The following is a 25,313-nucleotide window of genomic DNA, read 5'->3' on the forward strand; positions in this document are numbered from 1 at the left end:
TCTGTCCTTCCTCTTGGTCAAGATACTTGTGCTTTGAATTCCATTCCTTCCTGCTTTCTCAAGGATTGGGTTAACTCTTATTATTCTACTCTACAGTGTTTTTAACCCTCTCTCTAATGGTTCTTCTCAACTTATAAATGAAGTTCCATTTTCTAAAAACAAAAACATACCCTCCCTTGATCCTGTTGTTCTATTTCTGTCTTACTCATTCAAGCCAAAGTTCTTGAGAATGTTGTCTCCACTTTCTGACCATCAGTTTATTCCTTATGCTATTATAGTCTAACTTCTGCCTCTTTAGTCCTAAAACTGTTCCTAATAAGGTTATGGGTGACCCCTAATTGCCAAATCCACTGATTTCTTCTTAGTCCATTTTACTTTTCTTTTACATTTAACACTGTTGGTCACTCTCAAATCTTTTAGTTTATTTGATAGCACAGTCTCCTATTTCTCTAACTACTTTTCTTTTTTTATTTTCTTTTTCCCCACTGCCATTCCTTAGATTTTTTTCATATGGTTTTTGTTCTGCCTTTTTATTTTTATTTATTTATTTTTTTTGCCTTTTTATTTTTCACTACATCATCATCTACTTGATTTCTAAGGCAGAAAACTTAGAAACCTTTAACATTCCCACATCTAGTTGGTTACCAAGTCTGTCTTCTTGACTCTTTCCTTCACCATTCTGATACATTAATCCAGATGTTTAAGATTATATCTTATGATTCCCTTTCTTCAGTCTCACCTTCCCATTTTATTCATTTTCTAACTGCTGAAAGTGCTTTTTCTTTTTCTTCATTTTTTCACACTAGTGCTCTTTCCAAAATGTACATCTAGTTAGTTAGATCAAAAATCCTTTGTTTCCCTAGTGTCCGTAAGACAAATTCCAGCCTATATGAATGGTATACAAGGTTCATTATAATTTATAAGCCCCTACTTACCTCTGTAGTCTGATTTTTTTAATTGTACTGTAGATCATATTCACCTGTATCTCATTATTTGCAGTCTCTGAACAAGTCATATTCTTTCTGAGTCTTCCCTGCCTATCTTCCAGACTAAATTAGACATTGCTTCTCTCTTTTTGAGAATTTTTCTCTCTAATCTAGTATTTTTCTATACCAATCTCTATTATAGTATTTACCCATTGTATTGTAATTATTGTTGACTCCTCCCATAGACTTTAGCTACTTGAAGTAAGGACCTTATGATTTACCTTAGGGCCCCATCACTCAGTGCTTGGTTGCAGAGTAGCTGTTCAGGAAGATTACTGAGTGGATAGAATTAAAAGAATTATTTTTTTCACTAATTTTCTATTGATTTGATTAGATGACAGAGCACGTAGATCTCCACGAAAACTTCCTACTTCATTAAAGAAAGGAGAGAGGAAATGGGCACCTCCAAAATTTCTGCCTCACAAATATGATGTGAAACTACAAAATGAAGATAAGGTTAGTTGGCACTTTATATTAAACCTCTTACATGTAGTAGATGTTGTTTAAGAAAATATCAAAGGGCTCGTTTTCTCGTAGAAAACGTGCTAAAGAAAAATGTAAATAAATGTTTCTACAACAAATTCTGAGTGGTTTTCTGGTCTTTGTAATTATGACTTTAAACTGTATTGTCTTTCCTAGGAGATAGCATGCTTTTTCCTTTTTAATAGGAATTATTAGGGTGTGAGAGTAGTTTACATTTGAGCTTCAAACTTAGTTATTTGAAAAAATAAGACTCTGTTTCCAGTGGTTATGGGCTTCCTGAGGAAATAGCTCTTCCCAGTTAAAAGCAGAGCAACTTGTAATATAATTAAACTCAGAAAGTGAGTTAACTCTAACCAGTGCTTTTTCAAGGCATCTGAAGCTAATAATCTAAAATGGTGAATACCCTTTAAATAACTTAGTACTATGTTTTATTGATTCTGAGATGTTCAACTTTCATATTTTTATATTTCCAGAATAAGGATATGTATCTTTTTTTTTTAAATTGAAGTATAGTTGATTTACAATATTGTGTTAGTTTCTGGTGTACAGCAGAGTGATTCAGTTATACATATATATATGTATATTCTTTTTCATATTCATTTCCATTATAGTTTATTACAAGATATTGAATATAATTCCCTTTGCTATACAGTAGGACCTTGTTGTTTATCTATTTTATGTATAGTAGTTTGTATCTGCTGGAATCAGGATATATCTCAATATCAATTGGCAAGAATTCTTTTCTTTGTGGTACATAATGTGTCTTTCATTAATAGCATTCTAGATTTCATGAAATATGCCATGTTGCTTTTGGGTACTTTTATTCCTATATGTCTAAGATCTCATCATTAGAAAGAAGCAGGAGGGCGGCTAGGTGTGGAAGGCAGTTGCACATTTGTCTTCATGTCTAACTGTTATATAGAAGAAACAGCTATGGCCTGAGAAATTAAATAATTCTATCAAAGTTCCTAATTTAATAAATGAGATTAGGAAGGATTATAACCTGGATCTCTTGCCTCTTTAGAGTGTTGTTTTTTTCCCACGTCAGAATGCTGACAAGTCTTATTTCATTTTGACTCATTTGTTTTATAGTTAGTGACCTGAAGACATTACTGGATTGTTAGGATTTCTTTATATTTGAAAATTGTGTGTTAAATACAATTCTTCACTAAGTTTCTTAGCTCCCGTTCAGCAAGGTGGCTAGTTAAAACATCATTGCTGGGACCTCCCTGGTGGCGCAGCAGTTAGGAATCCACCTGCCAATGGCAGGGGACACGGGTTCGAGCCCTGGTCTGGGAAGATCCCACATGCCACAGAGCAACTAAGCCCATGCGCCACAACTGCTGAGCCTGCACTCTAGAGCCCGCAAGCCACAACTACTGAAGCCTCCACGCCTAGAGCCTGTACTCCGCAAGAGAAGCCACTGCAATGAGAAGCCCGTGCACTGCAATGAAGAGTAGACCCCGCTCGCCGCAACTAGAGAAAGCCCGTGCACAGCAGCGAAGACCCAGTGCAGCCAAAAATAAATAAACAACAAATAAATAAATAAAAGAAAAATGAATCCCTTATTGATGTACCTTTATGTAGTATTCCCTTCCTTTTCCCCCTTCCTTTTATAAGCGATTGATGATGACTTTCCATTTACTTCTTTTTCAAAAAAATTTATTTATTAATTTATTTATTTAGCTGCACCGGGTCTTAGTTGCAGCATGCACGATCTTCGTTGCCTCGTGTGGGATATTTAGCTGTGGCATGCAGGCTCTTTGTTACAGCAGGCGGGATCTAGTTCCCTGACCAAGGATTGAACCTGAGCCCCCTGCATTGGCAGCATGGAGTCTTAACTGCTAGACCACTAGGGAAGTCCCTCCATTTACTTCTAAATTCTTAACAAGAGGAACTGTTGGTTCAACAGATATACCCATTTTTAGGACTTTGATACATATTGACACATTGCCTACAGATATCTTTAACATTCTGTCTCTGAAAATTATTCTTCTTCTATCTAGTATATAACCTATTTTATAGGTGTAATGATGAGTTTTCCAGAGAGAATATAAATCTTTGTTCTCATTGGTTAATTGCTTTTTACCCCAGTAGTGAGTTAACTATTTCTATTTGTTCACCTAGATCATCAGTAATGTGCCAGCAGACAGCTTGATTCGTACAGAACGCCCACCAAATAAGGAGATACTTCGATACTTTATACGGCATAATGCATTACGGGCTGGTACTGGTGAAAATGCACCTTGGGTGGTAGAAGATGAATTAGTGAAGAAATATTCCTTGCCTAGCAAGTTCAGTGACTTTCTGCTTGATCCATACAAGGTAAGGTCACTTAAGTTTTGGACAGCAGGATGGAACACTATTGAATGAATTTATTTCCTCTGATGGTTACAGTAGATTTTGAACTCTAACTTCAGATAATGAATTCAAAGTTTTCACGTATATCTATTTCATATAGGTTGTGATTATGGGGTTGGTAGGGAAGAGGCCACACTGAATATCTCCTCTTCTAATTTGACTTATTTTACTATGGTTGCATAATTAAAACAAAGAAACAAATTACATGCATGTGCCTTTTTGTCTCAGATCTTTCTTGGAATGAGGTATGGTATTAAAAAAATTATTTTTGCAAATTGATTACTAAAAATGAAAACTGATTTTGTATGTGAGATAAGATCAAATATACTTTCAGCCTTGAAAAGGACTAAGTATTGCTTTGTATGACAGATTAGTAGAAAATCTAGCACTTCTATTATTTTTCCTTTAATTATCTCATTTGATTTTCAGAATATTCTTATGAAGTTGTATGGTATATATATATTTTCATCTCTTTCTTGTAATTATGAAAAACTAAGGCTATCTTACAACTGAGTCATACAACTAAATTACTTCAATTACCTTATGTTGATATCGTTAACAAAAGTATATTGAGAAATAATTTTACTTCTTCAAACATTGGTAAAGACCTCCAACCGTAGTTTAGCATTAGCATGTTTTCTTATTCTAGACCAGCACGATCAGGCATTATCTTCCATTATGCTCTTTAAGTTTTTAACATTTGTGTAAAAAGAAAAATTTAGGGATTAGTTGACTTTTTCTAGATCAGGACTAAAATTTCCATGGAACACTATTTAGTAAACCTAAACTTTTTCTTTTTTTTATTATTTTTATTTTTATTGGAGTATAATTGGCTTTACAGTGTTTTGTTAGTTTCTGCTGCTACAATGAAGTGAATCAGCTATATGTATACCTATATCCCCTCCCTCTTGGACCTCTCACCCGCCATCCCACCCATCTAGGTTGTCACAGAGTACCGGGCTGAGCTCCCTGTGCTATACAGCAGGTTCCCACTAGCTGTTTTACACATGGTAGTGTATTTATGTCAAACCTAATCTCCCAGTTCATCCCACCCTCCCCTTCCCCCCGTGTCCACATGTCCATTCTCTACGTCCACATCTCTTTTCCTGCCCTGCAAATAGGTTCATCTGTACCTAGAATTTTTCTAGATTCCACATATATGCATTAATATACAATATTTGTTTTTCTCTTTCTGGCTTACTTCACTCTGTATGACAGACTCTAGGTCCATCCACATCTCTGCAAATGACCCAATTTCGTTCCTTTTTATGGCTGAGTAATATTCCATTGTATATGTGTACTCACGTCTTCTTTATCCATTCATCTGTTGTTGGACATTTAGGTTGTTTCCATGTCCTGGCTATCGTAAATAGTACTGTAATGAACATTGGGGTACATGTGTCCTTTTGAATTATGGTTTTCTCAGGGTATATGCCCAGTAGTGGGATTGCTGGGTCATTTTGGTAGTTCTGTTCTTAGTTTTTTTAAGGAACCTCCATACTGTTTTCCACAGTGTCTGTATCAATTTACATTCCCACCAACAGTGCAAAAGTGTTCCGTTTGGGCTTCCCTGGTGGCGCAGTGGTTGAGAGTCCGCCTGCCGATGCAGGGGACACGGGTTCGTGCCCCGGTCTGGGAAGATCCCACATGCCATGGAGCGGCTAGGGCCGTGAGCCATGGCTGCTGAGCCTGCGCGTCCGGAGCCTGTGCTCCGCAACGGGAGAGGCCACAACAGTAAGAGGCCCGCGTACCACAAAAAAAAAAAGTGTTCCGTTTTCTCCACACCCTCTCCAGCGTTTATTGTTTATAGATTTTTTGGTGATGGCCATTGTGACTGGTGTGAGGTGATACCTCATTGTAGTTTTGATTCGCATTTCTCTAACAGTCAGTGATGTTGAGCATCTTTTCATGTGCCTCTTTGCAATCTGTATGTCTTCTTTGGTGAAATGTCTATTTAGGTCTTCCACCCATTGTTTAATTGGGTTGTTTGTTTTTTGGATATTGAGCTCCATGAGCTGTTTGTATATTTTGGAGATTAGTCCTTTGTCTGTTGCTGCGTTTGCAAATATTTTCTCCCATTCTGAGGGCTGTCTTTTCGTCTTGTTTATGGTTTCCTTTTGCTGTGCAAAAGCTTTTAAGTTTAATTAGGTCCCATTTGTTTATTTTTGTTTTTATTTTCATTACTCTAGGAGGTGGGTCAAAAAAGATCTTGTTGTGATTTATGTCACAGCATTATCTTCCATTAGGCTCTTTAAATTTTTATCATTTGTGTAAAAAGACAAATTTAGGGATTAGTTGACTTTTTCTAGATCAGGACTAAAATTTCCATAGAACTATTTAGTAAACCTAAACTTTTTCTTAAATTTTTTTATTTACTGAGGGGAAATTTTAATTTGTTTTCGTTTTATTGCTGTAGAGTTTTGGAACTGTGATACAGCTTTCGGTGGTTATAACAGGAACTTACTGTCTTTACTGTATGAAAATTGTATATAAGATCATCTCTAAATAGGTTTTAGACTCTTGGATCATTTGAGTCCTAAATATTTTCTTCTTTTTAAATTTTACAGTTGTCTTTTATGTATTTTAGTTCAGTGATTCAAATATGTGAGTAACATGAAAGAAAGACTGAGTATAATTTATGGATTAAAAGGTCTTTGGGTTTTATTAGAACAAAAAAGCTGATCCACACTTTCTGTAGGAGCCAGAGACTTAGAATTCCAGGAATTTATATCTTTTTTTGTTTGTTTTGTTTTAAGAATTTATTATATCTTGAAAAGCAATTTCTGAAGAAATTGGCTACTCTGAAATTTTCTAATGAGGACTTAAAATATTAACTTAATGAATTTTGGCTGTAATTCTGATAGAGACTAGAAGTGCAAGCTTGTTTACACTAAACTGCTGTAAGAAGGCAGTGATTCTACTTAGAGAAATTGAGTCATGTAAGATACCAGTCTATAAATTCAGAGCATACACTTGTCTTTTAATGTATTTTGCATACCTTAAACAATAATTTCTTATTCCCCAATACTATTTGACATTTCACTGATTTTATCTTTTGAGTTTATGTATGTTTATTTTTCCTTTTTATAAAATTGGTTTTCTCAAAGAACTTTTGGCATCTCAGCCAGGACAGAATATAGTAAAGGTATGGATAAGTAGACCATAAAAGAGTGCTTTGGATTCTTTCCTGATCTAAAGGAAATTTAAAATAATGCAGTGGGGACTTCCCTGGCGGTCCACTGGTTAAGACTTTGCTTTCCAGTGCAGGGGGTGCAAGTTCAATCCCTAGTCAGGGAGCTAAGATCCCACATGCCTCAGAGCCAAAAACCAAAACATATAGCAGAAGCAATATTGTGACAAATTCAATGAAGACTCTAAAACTGGTCCACATCAAAAAAAAAATCTTAAAAAAGATAAATAAAATAATGCATCGAACATCAGAGTTGATCACATGTGATCTGCCTGTCCCAGAGGCAGTGGGTTTGAGCTTACTTTGGCAGCAAGTACATTGAAATGGGAACCAAAAGCAATAGGTTAAAATTTTTTTCTTTGGTTTTTGTAGAATTTAATGTTATGCTAGGCTGCTGAATACAACTACTATAGAGAGAGATGAGGTCTGGAGAGAGGAAGCAAGTTGTGAGTAATAGTTTTAGGAAAGGACCAACTAGGAGAGCTTAGGTGGGAAAGAGGAAAATTATTTAGAAATGTAGAATTTTGGAGTGTTACCTGAGTAGGGCCTAGTGTGATGATGGGGGTGTGCTTGTGGTCTTGTAGAACCTTAGAATATAAATTACTTGAGATTAAAAGCTATCTTACTCATTTTATATCCTGTGATGTTTAGCATAGGTATAATATGTACATGGCTAGTGAATTCATTTCTTTAAGAAGTTCCATTCTGTTCATTGAGGAGAAAAATGCAACTGACCGTTGAGTTTAGGGGTGAATATTTTGTAGGCCTAATGACTTGGAGGAATGATTTACAAGGCATTTGGATGATAAAATAACTGTCATCTAACACGAAATCAGCTATCTTAGCTCATTTCCGTATTCTAATACATGGCAGCTCTAGTGTTTTGTTAGTCTGTCTATAATGTTTTGCCTTTTTTTTTTAATAGCTGTGTCACGTGACATGCAGGATCTTAGTTCCCGAATCAGGGATCGAACCTGTGCCACCAGCAGTGGAAGCTTTGGAGTCCTAACCACTGGACCACTAGGGAATTCCCTGTCCATGTTTTGAAGTCTTATTTTGGAGTGGTATATCCTAGTAAGGAAGCATTTGGTTAGAGACGTAACAAGAAAAATAACACTTTTTAAGACATTTGGAGTCCTAAAATAATTTGGATTGATTTAATATTCTGAATACATTTTAAAACGTTTTATTTTGAAATAATTTCATATAGAAAAGGTGACAAATACTATAAAGAATTTCTCTGTACTCTTCAAGTAGATTCCTCAAATTTTAACATTTACCACATTTGTTTTATTATTTTTTCTGTTTTTTTTAAAATTTGTTTTGATTTGACTTTTTGGTCATTTCAATTTATTATTTACTGCCCTCCAAGTTCTGGATTAGGAGTTGAGCAGATGATTTTTTTTTAAATTAATTAATTTATTTATTTGGCTGCATTGGGTCTTAGTTGGGGGATCTTTGTTGCGGCATGCAGGATCTTTCGTTGAGGTGTGTGGGCTCTTTGTTGTGGTGTGCGGGCTTCTCTCTAGTTGTGGTGTGTGAGCTCCAGAGCATGGGCTCAGTAGTTGCAGTGCACAGGTTTCTCTAGTTGCGGTGTGTGGGCTCAGTAGTTGTGGCACACAGGCTCTCTAATTGTGGCGCAGGCTTAGTTGCCCCACGGCATGTGGGATCTTAGTTCCCCGACCAGGGATCGATCCCACGTCACCTGCATTGGAAGGCGGATTCTTAACCACTGGACCACCAGGGGAGTCCCTATTATTTTTTTCTCTTTATACACATTATTTTTTTCTGAGCTGATGGTAGTAGGTTATAAGACAGGATACCCTTTTACAAAATACTTGAATATGTGTTTCCTAAAAGACAAGGATATTTTCTATAATAACTATAGTACAGTGATCAAAATCAAGAAATTAACATGAAAACGATACTGTTATCTGATCTGTAGTTTTTTTAAAGTAAACGTAATCTCAAGATTTTATTATCTTCATAATAAAACAAAATATGAAGCTTAGAACTGGATCACTTGGCTCTTTCTCTTTTTACGTCCTCCCGGCTCAAAATGCTTGCTTCTCTTAATAGCCAGCATTCTCTTAGATCTGCAGTTGGGCTCAATGCATTCAAGCCTCAGCAAAATCTTCTTTGTGGTTTTATTTAGCCTTTTTCTGGAAAACCAGCTTAGTCTGTCCACCATAGCCACTCTCCTTCCTGTCATAACATTCCTTTCCTTGGAGAATACAGAGAATCCTTGCGCTTCTTGTACTGTATCACTTTGTGGGCAGGTTTGCAACACTAATTACAGAAAATCCAGCAGGTTTTAGGAATGGTTACCATGTATGCGAGAGCACTGTCGGTGTGGAAAGAAGTGATTTACAGTTTTTAGTCAAATTTTGCCAATTGTCCCATTAACATCCTTTTAGCCAAACATATTTTGTTTTGGCCCTAATAGGATCCAGGGTAGTATCATGTATTACATTTACTTGTTATGTCTCTGTAGTCTTCTCTAATCTGGATTAGTCCCTCAGTTTTCCTTTGTCTTTTAAAAACCTTGATAATTTTAAGAATACAAACCAATTATTTAGTATAATGTTCCTCAATTTAAGTTTATTTCCTCATGCTTAGTAATACCACAGAACTGATGTTGTATTCTTCTCAGTGAATCATTTCAGAAGGCACATGGTGTAATTTTGTCTCATTATTAGTGATACTAATTATTATACATTTTAAAAGATGTTTCTTATCTCTCCTAATAACTGATGTTTCAAGTAAGTGTTTATGGTCTTAAGATTTTTCTTTGATTAAATTTTGGTGCTTGAAGTTTGTTTATGAATTAGACACTAGAGCAACAGTACTTTTTCCCAAAAATTTATTTATTTATTTATTTATTTATTTATTTATTTTGGCTGTGTCGGGTCTTAGTTGCAGCATCTTTGTTGAGGCATACGGGATCTTCTGTTGCGGCACGGGCTCTTCGTTGTGTGTGGGCTTCTCTCTAGTCGTGGCGTGCAGGTTTTTTCTCTTCTCTAGTTGTGGTGCATGGGTTCCAGAGTGCGTGGGCTCTATTTGAGGCACGCAAGCTCAGTAGTTGAGGCACACGAGCTTAGTTGCCCCATGGCATGTGGGATCTTAGTTCCCTGATCAGGGATCGAACTCGCATTTCCTGCACTGTAAGGTGGATTCTTTACCACTGGACCACCAGGGAAGTGCCATAGAGCAGTAGTACTTTTAAAAATAAATTACATTAATTTCAAAGCACTTAAAAATATTGTATAGTAACACATTTCACAGATTTGCTGATAAAGGCATCTAGAGATTGAGACAAGCACACTATATGAATGTTGCCTTAAAACTCCTAACATCGTTCCTGGGGTGAATGAGAAGAGTGGAATAGAATCAGAATGCAGATTGCCAAAGTTTTCTAGTTTAGGGTTCTGACTGCTTACTAGTAAGTTAAGTTTAGCATCTGAATGAGCTGCTATAAATATTAAGTTTCTTCATTTTTATCTTATTAGATTTCCTTATTTGTGGTGGTGGTTCGTTCCAGGTGACAGGGAACAAGTATGGAACTGTATACACTATTTTCCTTTTTTTTTTTTTTTACACTATTTTTCTTATAGCCTCTCGTGTTGCTAATACATACATAAATATTTTTCCCTGTTTAGCAGTTAAGAAGGGCCTTTTCCAGAAAACTATAATACTGCTAATCCAGATGCCCATTCTTTTCTCCTTCTCTATGCACTACTCTGGTAGATTACTTATGCTGAATGGGGGACAGGGGAGACCCTTAGCACATAAGTGGTTTTATACTTTTTCAGATTCCCCCTGAGTCCAGCCATGCCGGCTCCCATTGGCTGTGACTGCCCAGCATGCCCTATGCTGAGATGATCCAGTTACTGAAGGACTGCTCACGCGGGGAGCCGGCCTTTTGGGAGGGGGTTGGGTGAGTTAATTTCTTTCATTTTTAAGAAAAAAAATTAATGTGGTGTGGCTTGGCAAAAAAACACACCTTATAGATAAAAATGGGCTGCTGGACCATCTCATGGCTAAGCCATCCCAGCTCTTTCTTGCATTATTTCTGCATAATAGAGTGCTTCTAAGTAGAAGAAATTTATGCTAAATTTGAGTGACTTTTTAAATAGAAAGAAATGTAATCAGTAAATTAAGAAGTGGCCCAATTATAATAGACCCTATTAGATATTTATTTAAAATGGTAAAAATGAAACATAGTCTCACACTAAACTCCTTTTTAGTGATAAATTTTATTTTAGAATGACTTTAGAGATAATCTCTTATCCTGCTCACTAGAAAAAGTATCAATCCATTATGTTTGTACTCTGAAGATTTTCCAAGGCTAGCTGAAGTGGATGATTAACTTTTGGAAGGCACATATTTGTCCTTAATTCCTGCCAGGGTAGTTTTGGGTCTTATTCGTGATTTGTAGGGTGGTCTCTGAAATATTGTCCTCTCTGGAGTTTTGGTAATATTACTGCCAGCAAGAAGAATGGAATCATACATAAGTTATCTTTGCTTATTCTTTTTAACATTTTAAAATATAGTTCTGGGGAACTAGAACGGAGAAATTCTTGCCTCTGGGGAAAGTGTCCCCTGAGTCACAGATAATGTTTATGTTCTATAAACTATGAAACCTCTTTGTCAGCCCATACTGAGGATGATAATTGAGGAACAAAACATCCCGTTTTGGTCAGGGAACAAAAACAGCCAGCTGGAGGAACAGTAACCTGCAATTGCCTGTAGTTCTTAAAAGGCAAATTGACCTTTAAAGTTAGAGAACTTAGCCAGAAGAAGGATTTGTTAAGTATAGCCACTCATTCATTGCAGACCATATTTCTACCTCTTGTGCTGCTTAGGTTCTATGAGTTTGTTTCTCTGATGATTATATCCTTAATGTTTAAAGCTTATTTGGCATTGTAGTACAACTTATTAAATTTTATTGTACCTGTTTTGTTTACTTCAACAGGAGCATAGGTGTTGTTGTGTAGCATCTTTGAGATTTATTTCACCATAGCTGTTTCTCTGTTGCCTTTTTAAAGGGGTCCTAATTTCATATTCGATAGTCTTCAGCTGTTTCCTGGCCTGTAGTCTCATCTCACACTAGCCTGTCTTATCCACTGCCTCCAGACTGCTTCTTAGCAAGTTAGTCCTTTCCACTCAGAAACTTAAACTCAGCAGTCTCTGAGTGCCTTTTATGTGCTTAGCTGCTTTTGGTAATAGAAGTCAAGTATTCTAGGGGTTATCTAGTCTTTCTCCTAATCACTTGAAACAAAAAAAACTTTTTTTGAATTGGCTATACTTTTTCATTGCTTGGCTATTATTTCATGTAGTATGTGTTTTAACTGCCAGGCTTTTTTTCTTTGTAATTATATTTTAAAACATCAAAATCAACAGTGTTTTTGGTTTTGTTTCAATGCACATTTAAACAGAAACAATGGCAGGTTGACTGGGTTCTAACCTATTAACTAATTCTGTATAATGGGGATAAGGTGGAGATTTTAGGAGATAGGAAAAGATGTATATCCAGGAGAGTGAGAAGGTAAATGGACTAAGGGAATATATTGTGATTACTGAGTGGCATTCAGGATCCATCTGAGGTACCTGATCATGAATTTAAAATAAGTCCACACACTGTCATTGTGTCTTTTATTCTAGTCATGTTCAAGCTTAACAAGTGCAGGCTAGGAGTAACTTGATATAATAGAGCAAGAGAGACAAGGGAACTGTAGGTTTATGCAAGATTGATTGGAATGACTGTCTGTGGAACTTAACCTGAGTTAAGAAGGACAAAGAAGTGAGATTGGTGAAAACGTGATAGAATTAACTGATTTAAGGGTCCTGCTGGGATTGAAGGATTGCAGAGTTGGGGTACTAAAGGGAGTGGATTTGAAAGATGTGAGGGGATGATCAAGAGAGAATTGTGTGTTTGAGAACTTATGGGGCTTGTAGGTTTTTTTAAAATAAATTTATTTATTATTTGTTTGTTTATTTTTGGCTGTGTTGGGTCTTCATTGCTGCTCACAGGCTTTCTCTAGTTGCGCCGAACGGGGGCTACTCTTCATTGCAGTGTGCAGGCTTCTTATTGCAGTGGCTTCTCTTGTTGTGGAACGCGGGCTCTAGGTGTGCGGGTTTCAATAATTGTGGCGCATGGGCTCAGTAGTTGTGGCTCGCAGGCTCTAGAGCCCAGGCTCACTAGTTGTGACGCACAGGCTTAGTTGCTTTGCGGCATGTGGGATCTTCCCGGACCAGGGTTCGCACCCATGTCCCCTGCATTGGCAGGCGGATTCTTAACCACTGCGCCTCCAGGGAAGTCCTATGGGGCTTGTAGTTAATAATGTATTCGTGGGAAAGAGTTCTTGAGGTGTGGGGCGAAGACAGAGAGGAGGTTAAGGAGCCAGGATCAGGAGGGCTCCTTATTTGTGAGCAGTGTTTTGTTGTCGTTAGTATACTTACTGATACTCTTAATAAGAAAATATGTTTCTGAATTTAAACAAAAATACTTAAATGGTGTACTTTCTACCGTTCTAAACATAGAATACCCCTAGTTGTACTAAAGGTTTAAAGGACAAAAATACAATCCTGTCTCAAGAGCAATAATTTTAAAATTCCTCAGATGTTGACATTATCTAGATCAAGTATCCTTAGTCTGGGACCCATGGACTCTGAAATTGTATGCATGATTTTTATATGTTTCTGGGGAAAGAGTTCATAGATTTCATTAAGGTATTTAAGAACTGCTAATCTATATATAAGAAGAAAACTAGTTATATAGCAAAAAATGCCTAATATTGGAGTATAGATGTTTTTTTTGGCCACATCGCACGACATGCTGGATCTTAGTTCCCCGACCAGGGATTGAACCCATGCCCCCTGCAGTAGAAGCATGGAGTTGTAACCACTGGACCGCCAGGGAAGTCCCGGAGTATAGATTTTTAAGTCTGAGTATCAAGAGAATTTTGTGTTGATATGGCTAAAACATTAGCTAACATTCATGGCTTTGTTTTTTTCAGGGACGGAGTGTCTATGAAGAGAAATGAATATGTAGCTTTACCTGAATAGATGGGGAAGAGGGCCTTTAGGATGCTTAAATATTGCTTCTTTAAATTAGTTTTTAAAACTATTTTTGCTCCTGTTCTTAAATTCTAGTACATGACTCTCAACCCCTCTACTAAGAGGAAGAATACTGGATCTCCAGACAGGAAGCCCTCAAAGAAATCCAAGACAGACAACTCTTCTCTCAGTTCACCACTAAATCCTAAGTTATGGTGTCATGTACACTTGAAGAAATCCTTGAATGGCTCACCACTCAAAGTGAAGAACTCAAAGAATTCCAAATCTCCAGAAGAGCATCTGGAGGAAGTGATGAAGATGATGTCGCCCAACAAGCTACATGCTAACTTTCACATTCCTAAGAAAGGCCCACCTGGCAAGAAATCAGGGAAGCATAGTGACAAACCTTTGAAAGCAAAGGGCAGAAGCAAAGGCATTCTGAATGGACAGAAATCCACAGGGAATTCCAAATCTCCAAAAAAGGGCTTGAAGACTCCTAAAACCAAAATGAAGCAGATGACTTTGTTGGACATGGCCAAAGGCACTCAGAAGGTGACACGAGCCCCGAGGAATTCTGGGGGCACACCTAGGTCCTCTAGTAAACCTCATAAACATCTGCCTCCTGCTGCCCTCCACCTTATCGCCTACTACAAAGAAAACAAAGACAGGGAGGACAAGAAGAGTGCCCTGTCCTGTGTTATCTCCAAAACAGCTCGTCTCCTCTCTAGTGAAGATAGAGCTCGTCTCCCAGAAGAATTGCGAAGTATTGTTCAAAAACGCTTTGAGCTTCTAGAGCACAAAAAGAGATGGGCTTCTATGTCTGAAGAGCAGCGCAAAGAATATTTGAAAAAGAAACGAGAGGAGCTGAAAGAAAAGTTGAAGGAGAAAGCCAAGGAACGGAGAGAGAAAGAAATGCTCGAGAAACTAGAGAAACAGAAGCGGTACGAGGACCAAGAGTTAACTGGCAAAAACCTTCCAACATTTAAATTGGTGGATACCCCTGAAGGGCTGCCCAATACACTCTTTGGGGATGTGGCCATGGTGGTGGAGTTCTTGAGCTGTTATTCTGGGTTACTCTTACCAGATGCTCAGTATCCTATTACTGCTGTGTCCCTTATGGAAGCCTTGAGTGCAGAAAAGGGTGGCTTTTTATACCTGAATAGAGTGTTGGTCATCCTCTTACAGACCTTGTTACAAGATGAAATAGCAGAAGACTATGGTGAATTGGGAATGAAGCTGTCAGAAATCCCTCTGACTCTGCATTCTGTTTCAGAGCTGGTTCGGCTCTGCTTGCGCAAATCTGACATTCAGGAAGAAAGTGAGGGCTCAGACACAGATGACAACAAAGATTCAGCACCATTTGAAGACAATGAGGTACAAGATGAGTTCCTAGAAAAGCTGGAGACCTCTGAATTTTTTGAGCTAACATCAGAGGAGAAACTGCAGATCTTGACAGCACTCTGCCACCGGATTCTCATGACATACTCAGTGCAGGACCACATGGAAACCAGGCAGCAGATGTCTGCAGAGTTATGGAAGGAACGGCTTGCTGTATTGAAGGAAGAAAATGATAAGAAGAGAGCAGAGAAACAGAAACGGAAAGAAATGGAAGCCAGAAATAAAGAAAATGGAAAAGAGGAGAATGGGTTAGGCAAAGCTGATAGGAAAAAAGAAGTCGTGAAGTTTGAGCCCCAGGTAGATATGGAAGCTGAAGACATGATCAGTGCCGTGAAGAGCAGACGGCTGCTTGCCATTCAGGCTAAGAAGGAGCGGGAAATTCAGGAGAGAGAAATGAAAGGTAAAATCTTGTGTTGAGAGAAAAGGGGAAGCCCTTTAGGAGATAGTAGAAGAAAGGAAATTACTGAGGTAATGGTAGCATCTTCGTTTGTCACAACTATTTAGTTATTTCTGTGTGTAATAACCCGACCCTTCTAGGTATGTTAGATTCTAGCAGGAGTGTTCAGCGTGGCATTCTGCAGTTAATGATAGTTTGACTTGGATTAGTGTGATGTTGGCATCTTTTCTGGCTTAGTAAAGGACCAAATCCACAAACAGACATAGTGGAAATAACATATGACCTGGGAATGGACTGACTTGGGTACCTGCGACTTAGCTATAGTTCTTTGAGCAAGTTGCTTATCCACGCCGCAGTTTCCTCATATGCTTAAGATTGTCATAACAAATGAATGACAAGGTATTTGAAGCCCTCAGCACAGTTGCCAACTCAGATATTAATCTTTCCTTTATTAAGATGTAAGGAAGTAAAAATTTGGGGCTTTCATAGCACCATTAAGTCTGAACTTTTTAAAAAACAGCTTTATTAAGAAATAATTCACATACTATATTATTCATCCACGTTTATTGTACAGTTCATTGTTTTTTAATATATTCACAGATATGTGCAGCCTTTATCATGGTCAATTTTAGAACATTTTCATCACCTCAAAAAGAAACCCCATGCTCTTTAGCTATACCCATCCTCCCCAGCCCTAAGCAATCACCGTCCACTGCTGTATCTCTGTATTTGCCTATTCTGATACATCATATCAGTGGAGCTGTATAATAAGTATGTAGTCTCTTGTGACTGGCTTCTTTCACTTACCATGTTTTCAAGGTTCAGGCTGTAGCATGTCTCAGTACTTAATTCCTTTTTATGACTGAATATTATTCCATTGTTTGGATATGTCACATTTTGTTTTTATCCATTTATCAGTTGATGAACGTTTGGTTTGGTTTAATCATTTTTGGCTATTATGAATAATGCTGCTACAAGCATTGGTGTACAAGTTTTTGTGTGGACGTATGTTTTCATTTCTCATGGGTATATATACCTAGGGATGGATCTGCTGGATCATATGGTAACTATGTTTAACTGAGGAAGTCCTAGACTGTTTTTCAAAGTGGCTGCACAATTTTACATTCCTACCAGTAGTAAATGAGGGTTGTAATTTCTCCACTTGTCTGCATCTTTGCCAAAGCTTGTTATTCTATGATTCTGATTGTAGCCATTCTAGTGATTGTGAATTGGTATCTCATTGTGGTTTTGATATGCATTTCCTTGATGACTAATGATGTCATCTTCTCTTGTGCCTATTTGTCTTTTGTATATCTTCTTCGGAGGATATTAATTCAGATCTTTTGCCCATTTTCAAATTGGGTTATTTGTCTTTTTTTTTTTTTTTTTTTTTTTTTGTGGTACACGGGCCTCTCACTGTTGTGGCCTCTCCCGTTGCGGAGCACAGGCTCCAGACGCGCAGGCCCAGCGGCCATGGCTCACGGGCCCAGCCGCTCCGCGGCATGTGGGATCTTCCCGGACTGGGGCACGAGCCCACGTCCCCTGCATTGGCAGGCAGATTCTTAACCACTGCGCCACCAGGGAAGCCCCTTTCTTTTTATTATTGAATTACAAGGGGTCTTTATATATTCTAGATACAAATCCCTTAAGATACATGATCCAAAAACATTTTCGCCCATTTTGTGTGTTTGTTGTCTTTTTACTTTTTCTTTTTTTTTGCGGTACGCGGGCCTCTCACTGTTGTGGCCTCTCCCGTTGTGAAGCACAGGCTACGGATGCGCAGGCTCAGCGGCCATGGCTCATGGGTCTAGCCGCTCTGCGGCATGTGGGATCTTCCTAGACCGGGGCACAAACCCGTGTCCCCTGCATTGGCAGGCGGACTCTCAACCACTGTGCCACCAGGGAAGCCCCTTTTTACTTTCTTGATGGTGTCCATTGAAGCACAAATTTTTAAAATTTTGATGACATCCAATTTATTATTATTTTTTTCTTTGGTTGGTTGTGGTTTTGGTGTCAAATCCAAGAATCTGCTGCCAAATCCAAGGTCATGAAGATTTACTCCTGTGTATTCTTCTAAAAGTCTTAAGAGTTTTAGCTCTTACATTTAGGTCTTTGATTCATTTTGAGTTAATTTGACTATAGACACATCAACTTATTTCTGGCTATGTGTGTCTTTACACCAATACCACAGTGTCTTGAATAGAATTGAGAAGCCAGAAATAAGTTGATTATTGATACAGAGAAACAAGAAACAGAATATTATAAATATATAATATAATTATACATATATTTAAATTTTATTTATTTATTTGGCTGCGTCTGGTCTTAGTTGTGGTACGTGGGATCTTCATTGTGTCGCTCTGGCTTCTCTAGTAGTGGCACTCGGGCTTCTCTCTAATTGTGGCACATGGGCTCTAGAGCGCAAGGGCTCAGTAGTTGCGGCACGCCGGCCTAGTCGCCCTGTGGCATGTGGGATCTTAGTTCCCCAACCAGGGATTGAACCTGCGTCTCCTGCATTGGAAGGTGAATTCTTAACCACTGGACCACCAGGGAAGTCCCTGTAATGTAATTATAAAATATGTAATAAATATCAGTACTTTGCCAAGGATAGTATTTGAATTAGAGTTCAGGTCTTTTGATGTCTAGCTCAGTGCTGTAACCTCTGGAACTAAATTTGGTCTTTTTTTTTTGATGACTTTCCCTAGATTGTTTTTTGTTTGTTTGTACCTGCAAGAGAAGGAGCTTTTCCTTTATTGTGATTTGGCCATTACTCTTTTTGTCATTGACCTTTGTACTGATTTCTACTGTAATCATTGTTTCAAACGTACAACTCTATTCAGGCTAGAAAACCATTTATTAAAAGTAACAAATACCATACCGTTCTGTTTTGGTTTTTGTCCGCACTGTGCAGCTTGCGAGATCGTAGTTACTTGACCAGGGATTGAACCTGGGCCCAGAGCAGTGAAAGCACTGAGTCCTAACCACTGAACTGTCAGGGAATTCCCCCATATTGGTTTTAAATAGATGAAATTTGACTTAAATTTTTAAGTAACATCTGTAGACTGATGCATTTTCCAGATTCTCGCTACATTGTGGATGTTGTCATCAATAGAGTACCAGCAGTAAAATTGCTGGCATTGTAAATAGCAGTGCCCTTTACTTACAGTATCAAAATTTGTGACAGTTGTGGAAAAACTTAAAAGGAAAGATTCCTGGGTGTCTTTCATTGAGGGAAATTTCTATCTGGGTAGAATAAACTTATTAAATGAATGATCAGAAATAAATTGACTAAAACTTTTTTTTCATCATTAACAGTAGCAACTTGCTGAATAACTCAAAGAATAGTATTAAAGAAGCAATAATTACTATTATCTGCTGATGCTTCTGTGCCCTTGCTTTCTCACTCCTTTTTCTAAATTCCTCAGGACTGAAATATGTCTTATTTTGAAATAGCTATTTTGGTTTTAGTCATCCTGATCATTTTGAGGATCCTGTGGCTGGTCCTGTCAGAAAATGTTTCAGTTAATTCCGTTTAAGGACTATTTTAACTTTACATTTAAAATTAATTATCAATAAAATAAAATTAATTTATTATAAAACTAATAAGTTAAATTTTGGAGAGAAAAGATTTTGCACTGAGTTGATGGCTGAGACATCACCAAAATTCAAAGAACATAGAAGGATCAGATAGAAATTGCTGCCTTACACATTATTTCTTATAACAGTTTAGAATTAGGAGAAGGAAACTAAGATTTCTACTTAATACCAGGCACATTTCACTCCATATCTTATTTAAATTTGTAAGAGTAAAATTTACTAGGAAAAAACTTAATTGATTCATTTTATCTTTAACAGTGAAACTAGAACGTGAAGCTGAAGAAGAACGAATACGAAAGCACAAAGCAGCTGCTGAGAAGGCTTTCCAGGAAGGAATTGCCAAAGCAAAACTAGTCATGCGTAGGACTCCAATTGGTACAGATCGAAACCATAATAGGTGAGTTATTAAACTTAATTTTTATCATCTTTTAGGGCTGCTATATTGTTGCTAGTTTGTACTAAGACTAGACAAGCTTCCCTGTTCGTGGATATTGGAAACAGAATTGCTCATCACACATTTATTTGAATATTTACTGTGCCAAATGCTAGGGTTATGAAGTTAAAGACATGACCCTGTCCTCAAAGATACCACAGATATGAAGCTTAAATTATGGTGATAGGAGAAATGTAATCCTAATAGAAGTCTTTAAAAATGGTAAGATATTTTAAATGTATACATTGTGTGGAACCTAAAGTAGTGAAATATTAGAAGTTATAAAAATTACAGATAATAAATGAATCTCAAATTCCCAAAATTTTAGTATTCTGTGCTTTACTTTAGGATTTGTATCTGCTGAACGTTCAGTGATATTCTGTAATCATCTTCCTCAACAATGAAGTCATCCTGTGCTCATGATCTTTCACTAACACATTAATATGTGGTTGTGATTTGTAGATACTGGCTCTTCTCAGATGAAGTTCCAGGTTTGTTCATTGAGAAAGGCTGGGTACATGACAGCATTGACTACCGATTCAGCCATCACCGAAAAGACCATGCAGACTCTCCTGATGAGGATTACTGTCCCCGTAGTATGTATATCTATTAGTTAGTTTACCCTGCTCAAGTAGGGTCAATATTAAGACTGTCTTTCCTCTGTCACTTTTTTTTTACTTTCTAAATTTCTTTATTGCCTTCTTAGGTAGATTTATTTGAGTGAAGTGGGAAGATGTGAAATGCATAGCAGAAGGAAGGAAACTTAACATTTGATTATCGACTTTGTTCCAGGCATAGCATGAAAAGATAAAGAACTTGAATATTAGGATATTTGGGTATTAGATTTATACAAGTAGTTTTCAAACTTTGTTCCTTTGAAGTCTCTTTGTAGGTACTTCAAGGGCTGGAATTGAGGTAAGGGGCCAAGAAGGTGGTTATGTGTCTTTTTCCTCCACTTTAAAAATTCATTTATTTAATATTTATGGAGCATCTCTTATTTGCCAACCAGTTTTTCATGTGCTGTGATACAAGATGGCAAACAAGACATAAAAGGTCCTGAATGTCAATTAACTAAAATTCTAGTGAGGAGAAACACAGCAAATACATAACTAGAAATAAGTGACTGAGAAGGGTCATAAGGGGCACTGATAATGTTCTTCTTCTTGACTTGGGTTCTGGTTACATGAGTATGTTCAGTTTGTAAAATAGAAAAGTGTACTTTTCTAAATATAGATATTTGTGTGTATATAGTCTTTCTTGACCTATACATAGATGTGCGTGTGTGTATGTGAGTGTGTGTGAGTGTGTGTGTGTGTATATATTTCTTTTTTCCCCCCCAAGAAAAAATTAAAAGAAAAAATTTTCATTTAAAAATACCAGATGGTTAGGTTAGATCAAGTTTTCTCAGCCTCACTGTTGTTGACATTTTGGGCCAGATAAGTCTTTGTAGTGGGGGGTTGTCCTACATGTTGTAAGTTATTTAGCATCCCTGGCCTCTACCCACTGGATGCCATTAGTGATAACCAGATGTCACCAGATATTGCCAAATGTTCCCTAGGAGGCAGCATGGCTTTCTGTTGTGAACCATTGCGTTAGATGATACATAAGCTTCCTTCCAGCTGTACTTTATATAACCTAATGAAAATTGCTTCTCAAAAAGTAGTTTTCTTTCATTTTAGAGAAACTCATAACCCAAACTTTTAAACTCACAGAATCATTAAATAAGGAAATTAGTATATAGCCCAAAACTTCAAATTTAAGGCATTTTCTTGTTGAATTATGTTATTTGTTAGATTGTAGTACTTAGTAGAAAAGTCTAGTTTTGGTAGACTTTGTAAATAACCAGGTGAGGGCAGTAAATACGAAGTTAGGATCTTCAGACTTGAGAGAGATTCCAGTGGGATGAAGGACTGTGATTTTATGTGTCTCAAAAGCTTAATGGCTATTTTCAGAAATCAGGTCCACACAGTTACAGCTCTCAGGAGAAGACTGGCATCTACATCCCTTCACTTCTAGAGCATCCTGGTGGATGTTGTTCCTTCATGTTTTCTAGTTCCAGCATGGCAGAGTTTCTTCAGAATTACCTGCCTGAAAAGACTAAACAAGGTTATGTGTTAGTATTGCAGGGAAGGTGCTGCAGGTTAAAGGGGAGAGAAGGGGAGTAGGGGAGAGAACCAATTGTAGAATTAGGTAAGGCCTCAAATACAGGCTTAAGATCTATCTATAGTAATGTCATATATTAGTATACAGGAGATGGTTTACAAAAAAGCTAATCATATTTGACATTTGAAGCCTCCAGGGGTAAGTTTGTAGTAGTTTATATATTTCAGTTGTGTCTGCTTCACCACAGATGCCTTTGTGCTAAGCATCACGTACAAGGAACAGATTATTTATTTGCTCTGAGACATTTAGTCATCTCTCTCCATTCTATTGCAATAACTTGTAACAGTCTTAAACTTTGCCTGTTCAGCTGTATAGAGAGCAATTGTCTCAGATGATGTGCTGTATGTAAGATGTTTAAGAGAAATTAGCATCTATTGTGCCTGTGGATATATTTAATAGGCAGCATATGTGTTATTGGTTGTTGAATTTGCACTGTGTACTGCTTAGGTTTGAAACTAGGAATTGAGTATGTACTATATTCAGCCTAATGTATAAATTTTTCTTAGGTAAGAAAGCAAACCTAGGCAAAAATGTAAGCATGAACACACAACATGGACCAGCTACAGAAATTGCTGTAGAGACCACTATACCCAAACAGGGACAGAATCTATGGTAATGTGAGCATTCATCTGGTTGCTCTTTCTTTTTCTTTTTCAATGTTAAGAAAATAATTTATATAGTGAAACCCAGTGAGTTAGTGATTATCTATTAAGAGCATTTTGTGTGATTTTGATTTCTTGGATCTGTAAGCTCGTTGCTTTAAAAGCAGACTTGATTTTTTTATAAGAATATATCTGTTTGCTTTAAGGTTTAGAATTTTATTTTTTCCTTGTAATGTAACTTTGTATGTTATATGATAGATCTTACATAGTATTGGAAATGCCTTTCAGTCTGCTTGGCAATAGAAGTATTTAGAATTTTCATCTTTATTAAAGAAAAGGAATTGTAAATATAGCCATTAATCTTCCTTTGTATCTATCCTGCTTTTAGGCAGGGAGCTAGGTTTTGAGAGGGTCCCTTCTACTTTTGTGATCGCATTAACTGCTTTAGCTGTGATCACCTTTAGTTTAATGACCTTTTGTCTTTTATTTTTTGATATAACTTTACTCTGTGAAAGGGATATGGACAAGTGTGCCTATTTATAAAATTTGTCTCATATTACTTTTTATTTATTTATATGTTTGTTTGTTTGCTTATTTATTTATTTGGGCCTGCTCTGAGCGGTATGTGGGATCTTATCTTAGTTCCCCGACCAGGGATCGAACCCATGCCCCCTGAAGTGGAAGCCCGGAGCCTTAACCACTGGACCGCCAGGGAAGTCCCCTCATATTAAGTTTTAGTAGGAAACATTGGCTCCAGTGTCCTAAGATAAAGTTAACATTAGGTCTCATGGAAACAATAAATTGTTCTACTTCTGAGCAAGGTTGGAATTCTGCTTTCCCAACTCCCACCACCAATCCTAGGTCCCTTTCTTAATGTTTGATTCTTCCCTTTTTTTTCAGAGTTAACAGGGGGTTTTTTTGGTTTTTTGTTTTTGTTTTTTTGCCCCTACAGGTTTTTATGTGATAGTCAAAAGGAACTGGATGAGTTGCTAAACTGCCTTCACCCTCAGGGAATAAGAGAAAGTCAGCTTAAAGAGAGACTAGAGAAGAGGTAAGGGTTTTCATCTCGCTCCTCATATCTCCTCTTCAGCATTAGATATTATACATACCTTAGGGGTTTTTTGTTGTTGTTGTTTATCCATAAAAGCTTAAGTAAAAATTTTAAAAGTCTGTAACTCTTTTATGTTCTTGTTGTTCGGTATTTTCTTTTAAAATATTTATTTATTTTGGCTGCGCGGGGTCTTAGTTGCTGCACGTGGGATCTTCGCTGTGGCTTGTTTAGTTGTGGTATGCAGGATCTTTAGTTGTGTCATGCAGGCTTCTTAGAACTAAGTGGCATGCGTGTAGGATCTAGTTCCCCGACCAGGGATCGAACCTGGACCCCCTGCATTGGGAGCATGGAGTCTTACCCGCTGGACCACCAGGGAAGTCCCGTTGTTTGATATTTTCTGGACACCTCATGCTTGTTTGGAAAAGTATGCTTTTAAACGATGTATATACAAGATAGCAGGACTATTCATTGACTAACACGCCGTACACCAGACTGAGAGCCTGATTGTAGTTAGGCAGCCTTGTAAGTGCAGTTCCACATTGGTTGGTATTCAGAAGTATTCTGTCGGTATTCAGAGTAGCACCAAAAATGAAAACAACCTAAATATTCATCAACTGATGAATGGATAAACAAAATGTGGTATATCCATAAATTCAGCCATAAAAAGGAACAAAGTAATGAAATATCCTAGAAAGTGGGCAGACATTTTGCTGAGTCAAAGAAGCCAGACATAGAAAGGCCACATATTGTGTGATTTCATTTATATGAGACATCCACAATAGGCAAATTTTTTTTTTTTTTTTTTGGCCGTACGCAGGCCTCTCACTGTTGTGGCGTCTCCCGTTGCGGAGCACAGGCTCCGGACGCGCAGGCCCAGCGGCCATGGCCCACGGGCCCAGCCGCTCCGCGGCATGTGGGATCTTCCCGGACCGGGGCACGAACCCGCGTCTCCCGCATTGGCAGGCAGACCCTCAACCACTGTGCCACCAGGGAAGCCCCACAATAGGCAAATTTATAGTCAGAAAATAGATTAGTGGTTGCCAGGGGATGAGGGACGGGGAGAATTGAGAGTGACTGCTAACCCTTATGGGATTTCTTTATGGAGTGATGAAAATGTTTTGGAATTAGGTAGTTTTGATGCTTCTAAAATGTGAAAACCACTGAAAGTATAGGCTTTAAAATGGTGAGTTTAATGTTATGTGAATTACATCTCCAAGAGAAACCATACACAAAAAAACCTGCCTACAAAATTAGCATCAATATCAGTGCCGTCTAGATTTGCTAGTGTCCCTCCTGTTCTAGCAGTTGTTTCTATCAAAACTGGGATAGGTTTTGCCTTAAGGCCACCTTTAATATCTGCATGCTTTCATGCTGGAATTTAGGTTTAATTGAGGAGAGAAGGAAAATACTGTTCAGTACATACTCTGCAATTTTGAGACACTTTTGAGAGTGATAATGGGTACATCATTGGTTTTGGTCCACTGCTTAATGTATAAATGAATTAAAATTGTATTCAGAATCGTCCTGTCTTGATAACACTTAGATCAAAGAAGAAAATAAAGGGAAAATTATGTGGTAGAAGGCAGTGAAAGC

The 25,313-nt window shown here is 37.6% G+C and overlaps 1 protein-coding gene across 3 annotated transcripts in view; it reads left to right on the plus strand.

Moving 5' to 3' along the window:
- BAZ1B (bromodomain adjacent to zinc finger domain 1B) overlaps positions 1 to 25,313 on the plus strand; it is a 67,727-nt gene that overhangs the window by 22,561 nt on the left and 19,853 nt on the right. For all 3 annotated transcript variants that reach the window (XM_079944235.1, XM_079944234.1, XM_079944236.1), the window contains 7 exons: positions 1,321 to 1,442; positions 3,597 to 3,794; positions 14,176 to 15,877; positions 19,730 to 19,868; positions 20,367 to 20,500; positions 22,574 to 22,679; positions 23,622 to 23,720. In XM_079944235.1, the coding sequence (XP_079800361.1) occupies positions 1,321 to 1,442; positions 3,597 to 3,794; positions 14,176 to 15,877; positions 19,730 to 19,868; positions 20,367 to 20,500; positions 22,574 to 22,679; positions 23,622 to 23,720 (2,500 nt within the window). The remainder of the gene's footprint in view (positions 1 to 1,320; positions 1,443 to 3,596; positions 3,795 to 14,175; positions 15,878 to 19,729; positions 19,869 to 20,366; positions 20,501 to 22,573; positions 22,680 to 23,621; positions 23,721 to 25,313) is intronic.

Source organism: Stenella coeruleoalba (genome assembly GCF_951394435.1).
Source record: "Stenella coeruleoalba genome assembly, chromosome: 15".
Lineage (NCBI taxonomy): Eukaryota > Metazoa > Chordata > Mammalia > Artiodactyla > Delphinidae > Stenella > Stenella coeruleoalba.